General features: G+C 48.2%; 1 protein-coding gene across 3 annotated transcripts in view; it reads left to right on the top strand.

Moving 5' to 3' along the window:
• The window catches only part of Ankrd6 (ankyrin repeat domain 6), a 143690-nt gene that overhangs the window by 127014 nt on the left and 3631 nt on the right, over positions 1 to 13045 (top strand). For all 3 annotated transcript variants that reach the window (XM_029533421.1, XM_021222247.2, XM_029533420.1), the window contains 6 exons: positions 1373 to 1477; positions 2508 to 2639; positions 2984 to 3169; positions 4690 to 4842; positions 10349 to 10462; positions 11739 to 11865. In XM_029533421.1, coding sequence (XP_029389281.1) covers positions 1373 to 1477; positions 2508 to 2639; positions 2984 to 3169; positions 4690 to 4842; positions 10349 to 10462; positions 11739 to 11865 — 817 coding nt within the window. The remainder of the gene's footprint in view (positions 1 to 1372; positions 1478 to 2507; positions 2640 to 2983; positions 3170 to 4689; positions 4843 to 10348; positions 10463 to 11738; positions 11866 to 13045) is intronic.

The following is a 13045-nucleotide window of genomic DNA, read 5'->3' as shown; positions in this document are numbered from 1 at the left end:
CCCCCCCTGGGCCAAGCATATACAAACCATTACTTTCCATATGCAGTTTTACATACCAAGTCTTCTCCTTGCACTGAGGAACTCTGAATATACATGCACACACTCCTTGCATATTGCTACCTGCTTTGCCTAGAAACAGAAGTCCCTTCTCTGAAGCCCTCAGTTAAGTACAGCTTTTGGTGAACACAGCAACACTGAGACCATGCCTTTTCCCAAGGCCTCTGTCTGGGCCAGCGTTCACTGACTGCTGAAGTCTGGAAAGCGCTACTGCTGTTCTGTTTGGTCCGCGTTACCCTGAGAACAGCCGCGGACCTCACGGTTCTTCTCGGGGCTACTACCACCTCTGCGGAGGGATGCTCGCTGCTGCTCTTTTGGGTTCAGATGACCTTGAGTCGCTTGCCATGGGTGGCGGCTGGGTGTCACACATGTGAAGAAGTTCAGGCTTGAGGTCAGCTGTGCCTTGGTGTAAGATTCCATGGACCAGGCAAACAATCCGTGCTAGTGGCTTTCTCAGCCTGGGCCGTCTATACTGTCACTAACTGTGGTTCGTGGCAGTGGCTCTGAGACTATGAACCAGTGGTTGAAGATCCCTGATTCCTCAGGTCTGCATTCTGTGGCTAAACACATTCTGCCAACTAAATATCTTAGTGACTAAGGACAGGCAGTGACTGCAGGTACAGCCATCTCCTGGTCCCGGCCGATTACAGCAGCCCCGCTTCTTTCCCTTTGATGAGGAGAAGCTCTTGATAGCCAAAACCATGTGCTAAAGCTCCACATCCAGCTGCTGCTGGGTACCCCCAACATCTAATGGGTACCCCAACATCTAATGGCCAATACCCTTGTTGGCTCCTTCCACCTTAACTGCATTGTTAGGGACAGACACCAGTCTTCCTTTTGGGGCGCCACAGTTAGTCTGGCTCACAGATACCCTTGGTGTTGTATGAATTAAGTCAATGGTGTTTTGGGCATGTGCTTTGGTCAAGGGAACTAGAAGGTGGGAAATGAAACTGCCTGGCGCAGGCCTGCCTCGCGACATGACATTCCGACGGAGGTGGCATTCTCTGGAGTTAGGCTCTGCACACCTATCTGGCCATGCCAGCCCAGCTCATAAACACTTGGTGTTGTTATCATCATAGAGGTTTCTTGTGATCGGAGGTGGTATCCTACTGTTGTCTGGGTCCCTGTTGTGCTCAGCACAAGACTGAGGAGGAGGCAGCATAAGGTCCAGCGGCTTCTATGACTACTAGTGTTTCCCACCAGGCTGTGCGTTCTGTTAGGTCAGAGTGCCGTGCCATGCTGGGGGAGAATTCTCTGCCACATGCTGATACTCTGCCCGCTTCACCCCTACAACTATAGTATTTGTCTCTTTTAGATCTTGCGCTTCAGTCGTGGGCGAAGCCTGAGGAAAAGGAGAGAGAGGCTCAAGGAAGAGAGGAGGGCGCAGTCTGTGCCCAGAGATGAGGTGGCCCAGAGCAAGGTATGAGGGCTCTTCTGCAGACCCCAAGTACCCTCTTGTCCAGCCTCACTGCTGCCCTCCTCGGCATGTCCTTCCCCCGGCTTCAGGCTGCTATCCCTCCCTCATGTCCCTAGTTCTCTCTATAGTTCCAGATCTGGTGTCTTTATGTGTCTGTATGCCTTCGTCCTCCCTTTGTTCCCCATGTGCCCTCGGCCTTTGTCCCATTGAGCACACACCCACACTGCGCCCTGAGTTGTGCCGAGGTTTGGTTCTTCTGTGCTGCTGTGCTGTCTCCTGGAGCCATGTTAGTAATGGAGATTCTCAGGGCTCCCCGGCTTGGACCTGCTGGGACAGGAGCTTCGGGGGGGGGGGGCACCTGGTCTGTTGGAAACAGCGTTCTAGGTGATTCTGAGACCTGCTCGGGCAAGCTGCTGCTTCCATTTCTAACCAGAGAATGGACCAAGGCAACTCTTAGGGCTTCCGTGTGCGCATCAGAAAAGGAAGGCAGCAGACACACCAGGGCTGGGCAGTGCATAGGCTTCGCACTTGCGTCGGAGTCCCCTTTGCTCCGTTCACCCCTCAGCAGGTGCCATTGGGCAGTGGACAACATGGTATCCCTTGAAAGGTTTTATTTGAGAATGGTGTGGATGGGCAAGGTCTCATGTGTAGCCCTGGCTGGTCCGGAACTCACTCCTTGAACTCACAGTTGTACCTGCCTCTGCTGAGATTAAAGACATGTGTGGCATGCCCAGCTCTTTGAGAGTTCTTGGCAGGGACCATGATAGGGAGACTTTTTCTGGACATGGTGCTACACACCTTTAAACCAAGCATCTAAGTATATACCCAAGAGCATGCTTCACTTCCGACAAATAAAAGCCGGGCCAGACAGACAAGGGAAGCTGCTTCTGAGTCCACCCACAGTGTAGAAGATGTCTGTCATTGGTTTACGTCTCTGTGGGTCCATTATTGGATGGAGTCTTGCAAGCACCAGTGTTCCCAGAGGCAAAAGGCTCAAGTGCAATAATTGGGGGGGGCGCTTTTTCCTTTGCAGGGAAGTGTCTCGGCAGGAGACACCCCCAGCAGTGAACAAGCTATACCCCAAAAAGAAGAAGCTAGAAGAGATTGCCCACCAGCTTCCCAGGAGCCGAGGAAGGAGGAGAGGAGGAGAAAGTCGCGTCCAGAGGTCAGGAGCGAGCAGAAATGGGAGGGGAGCCCTGGGGCTGGCTGGCTGGCTGGCAGGAGAGTCTAGGGTGACTTACCCCTCGAGGACAGCATTCCTTTGGCTGGCTGTTTGGGAACAATAATGAAATCTGCTGACTTTGGACGGAAGAGATGGTACTCACGGGTTTCTGGGTGAGCTCTCTGAACTGAGGGGCAAGGTGAGGCTCTTTGTTTTCTTTTCTTTTTTTTTTATTTTGAGACAGCGTTATACTATGTAGTGTCACGTAGGAGATGGGAAATGCTGGCAGGGTGTCACTCTGGTGGGTGTTGCGGGGACTTAGGAGTGGTGACCCTTCTCTCCCCTAGGTGTCCGCGCTCTCTGACCCCACCCCAGCAGCAGACCAGCAGCCTGGACACCAAAAGAACCTGCACAGTCATCACCACCCCAAAAAGAAGAGCAGACATCGGTGTTGGTCCCCACCTCCGCCCCACGGGTTCAGGGCGTACCAGCTATACACGCTGTACCGGGGCGAGGATGGAAAAGTGATGCAGGTACCACAGGTTGCATTGACCTAGAGCCCTGCAAGGGCCGAGGGCTTGGGAAGTCTCTGAGGTCGATGTACCCCGCCGTGTAGACCCGGGGGAGGGGGGGCACTGCCTGTGCATCCTGCACCATCCTTAGGGGACCTCTGCTTTAAGGCCCCGGAGTGGGTGGATTCCAAGCCTCTTCAAGATGAGTATCCTCAGAGCCTCACGATCAGAATCTTAGTGCCTTTGGACCCAACGTTCAACCCACGAGACCTTCCAAAGTTAGCACGGGGATTAGTCTGGTCTCTAAGTCTTCTGCCTCCCCTGGTGTCCTGCCCTGCACAGTGGTTACTCAAGATGGTCAATGAATAAAGAAGGACAAATTCCTTCCTTTCTTTTCTTTTCTTTTCTTTTCTTTTCTTTTCTTTTCTTTTCTTTTCTTTTCTTTTCTTTCTTTCTTTCTTTCTTCCTTTCTTTCTTTTCTTTCTTTTTTTTTTTTTGTTTTTTTTTTTCCACCCTTCCCTTTCTCCCTCTTGCTCTGGCCTATAGGTTTTTTAAATTTGTTTCTCATTATGGATGGTTGTGAGCCACCATGTGGTTGCTAGAATTTGAACTCGGGACCTCTGGAAGAGCAGTCGGTGCTCTTAACCTCTGAGCCATCTCACCAGCCCAAGAAAGGCAAATTTCAGTCTGTCTGTCTGTGTGTGTGTGTGTGTGTGTGTGTGTGTGTGTGTAGTACAATCAATTTAAGCTTGTCCCTGACTAGCTTACAAATAAATGACACTCGGACTATGGTTATTTTATTTGGCTTTGACAATGACTGGGTGGGGTGGCCCCTAATCTGCTTTTCCACCTGCTGACCTGACTACCTCCCCAGCAGTGTTCCGCAAACACTTGCTGGTTCTCCTGGCCAAAGCTCATGGTACCTCTCTTCACAAGGGCCTTCTCCTCTCCCCCTGTCATCTCTCCTTTCTTCCTCTTGCTTCTCCACCCCTAACCGGGGAACTCAAAACCCATCCAGCTCTGATCCCTCCAGTAATTGGCTCTCACCAATTTTATTTAACCAGTAGTTTTAAATTAAGGAACAAGGTTTGCACAACAAAACCTTGTAAACATAAGAACTTACTGGTAGGCCTAGACCTTTGGGTATAGAATTTAGCATTACAATACATTAGCAATAGACCAAACCTCTGTGTGTGTGTGTGTGTGTGTGTGTGTGTATTTGGATACATACTCCTGTGTGTGCTCTTGCAGAAGCCAGCAGAGGGTGCTAGGTCCCCTGCTGTACCCTGCTCTGTCCCTTCCCACCTTACCCTTTAAGACAGGGTCCTTCACTGAACGGAAGGGACGGCAAGCTCCAGTGATCTGCTGTCGCTGCCCCACCTCCCTCTTCCCCCAGCTCAGGGATTACAGACATACAGCCGGTCATACCTGTATTTTTACACAGGTTATGGGATCTGAACTTAGGCCCCCAAACTTACACAGCGAGTAGTCCTGCACAGGGGGCCATCTTTCCCCCCAATTCCTTTTCCTTTCCCTCCTAGGCGCCAATAAAAGGTTGTCGCTGTGAACCTCTAATCAACAAGCTGGAGAACCAGTTGGAGGCGACTGTGGAGGAGATCAGAGCTGAGCTAGGCTCGGTGCAGGATAAAGTGAACGCGAAGCTGGGCCAGATGGAGAGCAAGACCCAGCATCAGGTAAGCAAGGCTCTGCCTCTTAATGGTGGCCGTGAAGGGCGTATGTCGTGGCTCAGTGTGAGAGCCTTGGCCTAGCACGGGCCAGCCTCGGGCATATAAAAAGTCGAGATTATAAAAGTCATGTATAGCCAGGCATGGTGGCGCACGCCTTTTATCCCAGCACTCGGGAGGCAGAGGCAGGCGGATTTCTGAGTTCGAGGCCAGCCTGGTCTACAGAGTGAGTTCCAGGACAGCCAGGACTACCCAGAGAAACTCTGTCTCGAAAAAACAAAAAAACAACAAAAAAAAAAAAAAAAAAAAAAAAAAAGGAGAGAAAAGCAATACATTTTCATTTCAGAACTTTTTTTTTTTTTTTAAAGAAAGGAAAAGGAAGGAAAGTCAGCCTTAGAGATGCCACCAATTAACCACAAGCCCGTGGTGATGTAAAAAGACACTATTGATATTTAGGTTTCGAGGCCTGGAACCTGGGATCTTCCACCTCAGTTTCCCGATGCTGGGGTTGCAGATCTGTATGCCATGCCTGTTCTGACCTGCTGGGGACTGAAACCCAAGTGTGTTGAGCAAGGACCTCCCCTCTGAAGCCCACCACCAGCTCCTCTGTCTAACCTTGCATCCAAAGAAAAGCTGAGAAGACTGGAGTAATGGATACTTTTATACCCATGCTGAGAGTCAACCAATTTTCTGGGTTTGTTTTAAGAAAAAGTCACACTGCGTGTGGCCCAGGTTGGTCTTGAACTCTGATCCCCTTCCAAATGCTGGACCAGAAGCAGAGGCCACACACCCAGCTTAAGTTCTTAGCTTTTCGTCCCTCTTAGCGCCTCTATTTTTCTTCTGGAACTGAGGGAGACTGGGTGGCCATGCCCTGTGGTCATATCACCTCTCAGTACCGGACAGTGTGCCCACCTGGGATAAGCAGGGTTCATTACATTTAAGAGAATCAACAATATTGCACAATATCTGGTCCATGTTCACGCTTGCTTGGTTGTTCCTGAGAATCTTATTTAGCTCTTTTTCCCACAGGTTATTTATTTAATTTTTTAAAAAAAGATTTATTTATTTATTTATTATATGTAAGTACACTGAAGCTGTCTTCAGACACACCAGAAGAGGGCATCAGACCCATTACAGATGGTTATGAGCCACTGTACTGGCTAATTTTGTGTCAACTTAACACAAGCTGGAGTTATCACAGAGAAAGGAGCTTTAGTTGGGGAAATGCCTCTATGAGATCCAGCTGTAAGGCATTTTCTCAATTAGTGATCAAGGGGGGAGGTCCCCTTGTGGGTGGTGCCATCTCTGGGCTGGTAGTCTTGGTAGAGAGCAGGCTGAGCAAGCCAGGGGAAGCAAGCCAGTAAGGAACATCCCTCCATGGCTTCTGCATCAGCTCCTGCTTTCTGACCTGCTTAAGTTCCAGTCCTGATTTCCTTGGTGATGAACAGCAGCATGGAAGTGTAAGCTGAATAAACCCTTTCCTCCTCAACTTGCTTCTTGGTCATGATGTTTGTGCAGGAATAGAAACCGTGACTAAGACAGACACCATGTGGTTGCTCGGATTTGAACTCAGGACCTCTGGAAGAGCAGTCTGTGCTCTTAACTGCTGAGCTATCTCTCCAGCCCTATTTATTTTTTATTTTTATTTATTTATTTATTTATTTTTTGGTTTTTCAAGACAGGGTTTCTCTGTGCTGTCCTGGAACTCACTCTATAGACCAGGCTGGCCTCGAACTCAGAAATTTGCCTGCCTCTGCCTCCCAAGTGCTGGGAATAAAGGCTTGCACCACCACGCCCCGGCACTATTTAATTTTTTTGAGACAAAGTCTCATGTAGCCCAGACTGGCCTCGTACATAGCTGGAATGGTTGTATGTGCTACCACATCCAGCTGTTTGGTTAGAATCTTGGTTTAGGATCCTTTGTGCACCTGGCTGGGGTTCTGTGGTTTCTTTGAGTGTCTCCCAGTCCCTTCTAGCTTTCCTTCTCTTCTGCGCACCCATGCCGGTCATCCTGTTGCCTTCTGGATCTGTTTGCTAGTGTCTTCATGAGTGTTTAAGTTGTGACTTCAACGCTGCACTTTGCCAACAGAAAGGCCTGAGGCAAAGGTTCATGGTTCTGAGCGTGTGGTCTCGAGGTGTCCGCAGCCAGTGCTGGGGAGGGGAATTCTTGGGCCCATTCCTCATCTATAGAGCTGAATTTAATCTCCGTGACTGAATTCTGAGTGAGGCCCACAAGCCTGTGACTAGCAAGACCTCCAAGTGTTACTGGTTTGTTTTGTTTTTTAATTTTTTTTTTTAGATTTATTTATTTATTATATGTAAGTACACTGTAGTTGTCTTCAGACACTCCAGAAGAGGGCGTCAGATCTTGTTACAGATGGTTATGAGCCACCATGTGGTTGCTGGGATTTGAACTCTGGACCTTCGGAAGAGCGGTCGGGTGCTCTTACCCACTGAGCCATCTCACCAGCCCCAAGTGTTACTGTTAATGTCTATGAACAGCTATTTAGGTTCCAAGAACCTAATAACTGTTCAACAGTTACTTAAGTTCCAAGAAATACTTCTGCAAGCACGTGCTATGGTCAGTAGTGTGAACTCCAGACTGCCCTCCACACGGAGGCACAGAGTGTCAGGGGACCTCAGGATTACTGATGCTAAGCTAGGCGCTTGTTTTCTTCCACTGTGAAAGTATACTTTCCTTGTCTCTAGTAAGAAATGTGCAGTGGGTAAGATTTTTTTTTCATTAACATCTGCTTTAAGGAATCATACAGAATATATATGTTTTAGAGAAAGTCCTCCCCACTAAGTGATTCCTGCCACCATTCCTTGGCGCTCGCTTGCCTGTCCTTGCAGGTTTTCTTTCGTCACTCAGAACTGCCCTGATGATCTCTAGAGCAACAGGGACCGCTGCGTCCCGGCAGCTCGCTTTCCCATCCTGCAGCGTGCCTCAGTGCAGCCCTGTGCCCGTGTGAGGGCTCGGGTCACACTGACATCCTCAGCCTGGATCGCGACTTCTAAGGAGTCTGAAACCAGGCAGCTTGTCCCCAACATATTTAAGCCCAGTATAGCTTGGAAAAATAAGTTTCCTGGAGTAATACAATCCCTAGTGCATAATTACATCAAAATTCAACTCGGGGTACATATCATTTCTTCCAAAACAATGGGTTCTGGAGACAGACTTCCTATACTAGTTTAAGGGCCTAAATGTCTACCTGGTCTCAGTGCTGTAGCACAGAGGTCATCTGGACCCTTAGCCACCTCTGGTCCTGGTCGTGGGGGACTGGGAGCCCCTGGCTCTGAGGGTCATTTAGATCACTGGCCACCTCTGGTCCTGGCTGTAGGAGCTTAATATAGCCTGGCCCAACAGTTAACGCAGATTCTCAGCTATCTGGATGGAAAAACAGTTTTTGTTTTTTTGTCTTGTTTTATTTGTTTTACATTTTTCCCATTGTAAAGAGAATCCTGTGTTCTTAACATTCTCTGGAGATCTGTGAGGCAAAGACCTTCATGTTATGTTCCCAACACCTGTGTGGGAGAATATTTGTAAACCTTTTCGCTTAATTTTATACATCATGAGCACTTTCCCATGTCCTTAGTGACATAGCATCCATCTATTAATATGACATAACTAAGCTTTTCTCAAACTCATGAATAATGTTAAGACAAAAATTTTTGGCTACTTCTTAGACTAAAAATGTTTTCACATTTAATTGTGTGTGTGTGTGTGTGTGTGTGTGTGTGTGTGTGTGTGTGTGTGTGTGTCTCCCTCCCTGGCTCTCCTCTTTGAGACAGTGTGTCACTTTGTAGCCTGTTGGCCTAGTACTTGCTATGTAGATCAGGATGGCCTGGAGGCTCACAGAGACCTGCCTGCCTCTGCCTCCGGCATGACAGGATAGAAGGTGCACCACCGTGCTCACAGAGGCGGAACAGTTTTCAGATTTACTTGCGCCTTGCATTTTGTGGAAAGACTATTTGAAAACTCCTCAGGTCATGATGCGTTAGCCAGTCTGTACCCACAAAGGACTGTGTCAGGTGAAAGCTAGATCCTTAGGGCCTCTTAGTGTGGAGACGGTGGCAAGAGCAGGATGTGAACCTGGTCAGTGTAAGTCAGGAGTCTGGGCCAACCAACGTTTCTCTCTCTCTCTCTCCATCTCTCTCTCTATTTCTCTCTCTCTGCATCTCTCTGCATCTCTCTCTCTCTCTCTGCATCTCTCTCTCTGCATCTCTCTCTCTGCATCTCTCTCTCTCTGTATCTCTCTCTACATCTCTCTCTTTCTCTGCATCTCTCTCTCTACATCTCTCTCTCTCTCTCTCTCTCTCTCTCTCTCTCTCTCTCTCTCTCTCTCTCTCTCTCTCTCTCTCTCTCTCTCTCTCTCCCTCTCTGATTTTACTTTCATTGTATATACATTGGTGCTTTGCCTGCATGTATGTCTGTCTGAGGGTGTCAGATCCCCTGGAACTAGAGTTATAGACAATGGTGAGCTGCTGAGAGTTGAACCTGGGATTTTATGGAAGAACAGCCAGCGATCTTCACTGCTTGCTCATCTCTCCACTCCCAAACGCTGTTGCTTTGAAAGAACCCCAGCACACGTGGCTGCTTTGGGTGTGGATGTCCCTGTAGCTGAAGAGGAGATGGTCTCTTGGGAAATAGGGAGGGTAGGCAGCTCACAGAAGAATGTAGGAACCTGAGAGACACCCGACCCATCCTGAAACCGGTGCAGCCTCCCTGTGAAAGTTCACATGTATCACCAATGAGCCCTTGTGGCTAGCTCCTTCTAACCCTAGCTTTGGCCAATTTTTTGGGTCTAGCGTAGGAGTTAGGGCCCATGGGATTGTTACACGACCCCAGGAAGGTTTTTTTGTTTGTTTGTTTGTTTGGTTGGTTGGTTTCGAGACAGGGTTTCTCTGTATAGCCCTGGCTGTCCTGGAGCTCACTTTGTAGACCAGGCTGTCCTCGAACTCAGAAATCCGCCTGCCTTTGCCGCCCAAGTGCTGGGATTAAAGGCATGCTCCACTATGCCCAGCCCAGGAAGGTCTTTGAGTAATGGCGGCACTTGTTGTTGTAAGCAGCCTTGAAATAGCCTCTGTTTCTTTTCCACGCATGTTTTGACTGCCTTTAATGAAGCAATAAGGAACATGCTCACTGCGGGATTTCGATAGTTGTTCCTAATGATAACTTTGGCACGTACATCCTAAGGCCTATCAGAATCCCTGCCTACATGATCTGCATATACATATATAATTTATAAAATATAACATTTACAAGATAAAATATTGTATACTTTTTGTGAACTTGTGCTCTACTAAGCACTTAGGACTTAGGGGTGAAAAATAGGGACAACAGCGGACTTACAGAATACGTGTAGGGAGTCTGGAAAGCTAGAATCTCGTGCTGTGAAATAGGGCAGAGGGAAGAACTGAAGACCATTGTCTCTTTTGTGGACTCTGCTCATGGGTGGAGGCCAGAGTCCGTTCTTAGGTAATTATAGGATGCGTTCTGTCTCTTAAACCCTAGATGTGCGTTTTGGACAAACTGATGGTGGAACGGCTGTCCGCAGAGAGAACGGAATGCATGAATCGCCTGCAACAGCATGCAGCTGCTGAGAAGCAGGAGGGAGAGAAACGCCAGGTAAGAACCAGTCTTTGTCCATCCGTCTGCTGGCTCACCACGTCTGCCGAGCCGCTCCAGGTCTAGCAGTGCAAACCCAGAGGCTGGGAGTGCGGGGGCCATTAGCATTCCGTAGCCTGTTGTTTCTGTAGCCATAATAACGTTAGGCGCGCAGAGTATGTAGTCCTATGTGAGCAAGTTGCCGAGCCCTCTGGACAGTGTGCTGGAAAGGCCATCTTTGCCAGTCAGTTTTCTCTATTGGCTGGTCTTCAGTTCCCTCCTCAGGAGTCTACTGCTTTTCAAGGCCCACAAATGGGACTGGTCCCTGTGAGTTTGTGAGAACAGCCAAAAACACTAGTTTGGAACATTTGCAAGATGCTAGGCATCTGAGTTGTGGGTGACTCAGAGCCTTCATTTGGTGGCAGGTATGGCCTGTGGGACGATGAGTGATCCCTAACCTTTATATGCGCCAATTGTAACCTCAAGTGTCAGGATTTAAAAGCTCATTCTTGGGTCTGGAGAGATGGCTCAGCGGTTAAGAGCACTGGCTGCACCTCCAGAGGTCCTGAGTTCAAATCCCAGCCACCACATGGTGGCTCACAACCATCTGTAATGGGATCTGATGCCCTCGTCTGGAGTGTCTTATACAGAGTACTCATATACATGCAATAAATAAAATCTTAAAAAAAAAAAAAAAAAAGCTCATTCTTGGGGACTAGAGCATTGGCTCAGTAGTCAGGTGTGCGTCTGTTCTTCCAGAGGACCCAGCACCCACGCTGGCCTGCCACTCCAGGTCCAGGGTGTCTAACACTCACCTCCACGGGTACATGCATATACGGTCACACGAATACACAGATTGTCATGGTGGGTTGGGAAGATGTGCATGCCAAGGCACATGTGTGGAGCTCAGGACAACTTGTAGAAGTCAGTTCTCTCCTACCACGTGGGTCCTGAGGTCTTTAGACTTGGCAGTAAACATTATCACCACTGAGCCATCTTACATGCCCATAAATCTTTAAATAAAATTGTTTTAAAAGATTATTTGCGTGTATGGGTATTTTGTCTGCATGTATGCCTGTGTACCATGTGGGTGTCTGGTTCCCTTAGATCCTCTGAGACTGGAGTTACAGACTGTAAACTGGTTGTGAGCTGATATCTGGGTGCTGGGAAAAGAACTCAGGTCCTCTTAACTGCTGAACCATCATCCCTCCAGCCCACCAAACCTTCTTCACTCTTGATGCTTTCATTCATAAGCCTCGGCAAACTCAATTTTCTGTGTATTCTTTGATATTTTTAGATGTCTTTGGTAGATGAACTAAAAGCCTGGTGCATGTTGAAGATCCAGAATCTGGAGTTAAGACTTTCTGGAGAGTCTCGGACCTTTAGAGCTAAATCCACACCATCTCCGTCTGACTCCACTCCAGGTAATTCCACACACAGAGTCTCTGAGTGATCCATTCCTCCTTCCTAACCTGAATACTGTCCATACTCCAGAGCTGCAGCAAACACCGTGAGGCTCAAATGTTAGGAAGCCTGAAGTAACCAGATGTGTGAGAGTGCGGAAAAAAACAAGGGACGTTGACACCAGGCTGAAAGCAGCCCAGGGAGAAAAGGGTTTGTTTGGCTTACACATTCCAGGCCACAGTCCATTCCTGAGGGAAGTCAGGGTAGAAACGGAAGGTAGGAACCTAGAGGCAGGAACTGAAACAGACATTGGAGGAAATCCTGGTTCCCAGTTTGCTCCGCTTGTCTTCTTCTATACTACTCCAAGGCCAGGAGTACGCACAGGAGGCTGGGCTCTCACACATCAGCCGTTAATGAAGAAGGTGCTCCCACAGACCTGCCTGTAGACAATCCGAAGGACGTAGTCGCTCAGCTGAGGTGCCTCTTCCCAGGCGACCCTAGCTTCTGTCAAGGGTCAGTGGATCCTGAAGCTGCGGGGTGATGAAGGACCAGCTTTCTCCCCCTGTTGACCCTATTCAGTGACCTCTTGCCTTTACTTAAACCTGCAAAGCTCTTAAGCAGCCATCAGTGTCCCGAACGTGTCCTAGGTGCTAAGACATGCTTTAAATGATGACTCTTTAGCTGCAGTGAGTACACTTGATAATGTTTAAAACTAGCATGTGTCCATTGTACAAAACGGTTTCATTATATTTCCACACATATGCATCACCCCCAAGTTCCACCTGGTACCCACCCTTCTGCTAATTCCTTTCCAGACAGCCCCTATGCAATTGTAAAAGTCTAGATTCTAGTTGGATATGGTGGCACACACCTTTGATCCCAACACTTGGGGAGGCAGAGGCAGATGGATCTCTGTGAGTTCAAGACCAGCCTGCTCTACATTTCAAGTTCTAAAACAGCCTGGACTATATAGCGAGACCTTGTTTCAAGAAGGTTCTGAATATGAGGGGAAAGCATGTATGACCTGCCCCTTCTTAGTCTGGGCTATTTCACGTACAATAATCTCAGGTTATATCCATTTTCCTGCAAATAATATATTTTTTCCCTTATTATGTATATAAGCCATATTTTCTTTCTTTTTTTTTTTTTTTTTTTTTTTTTTTTTTTGACAGTTTATAACACCTTTTTTTTTTTTTTCCC

The sequence above is a fragment of the Mus pahari genome, chromosome 22 (genome assembly GCF_900095145.1).
Source record: "Mus pahari chromosome 22, PAHARI_EIJ_v1.1, whole genome shotgun sequence".
In the NCBI taxonomy this organism is placed as follows: domain Eukaryota; kingdom Metazoa; phylum Chordata; class Mammalia; order Rodentia; family Muridae; genus Mus; species Mus pahari.
This window is presented reverse-complemented; position numbering and strand designations above follow the sequence as displayed.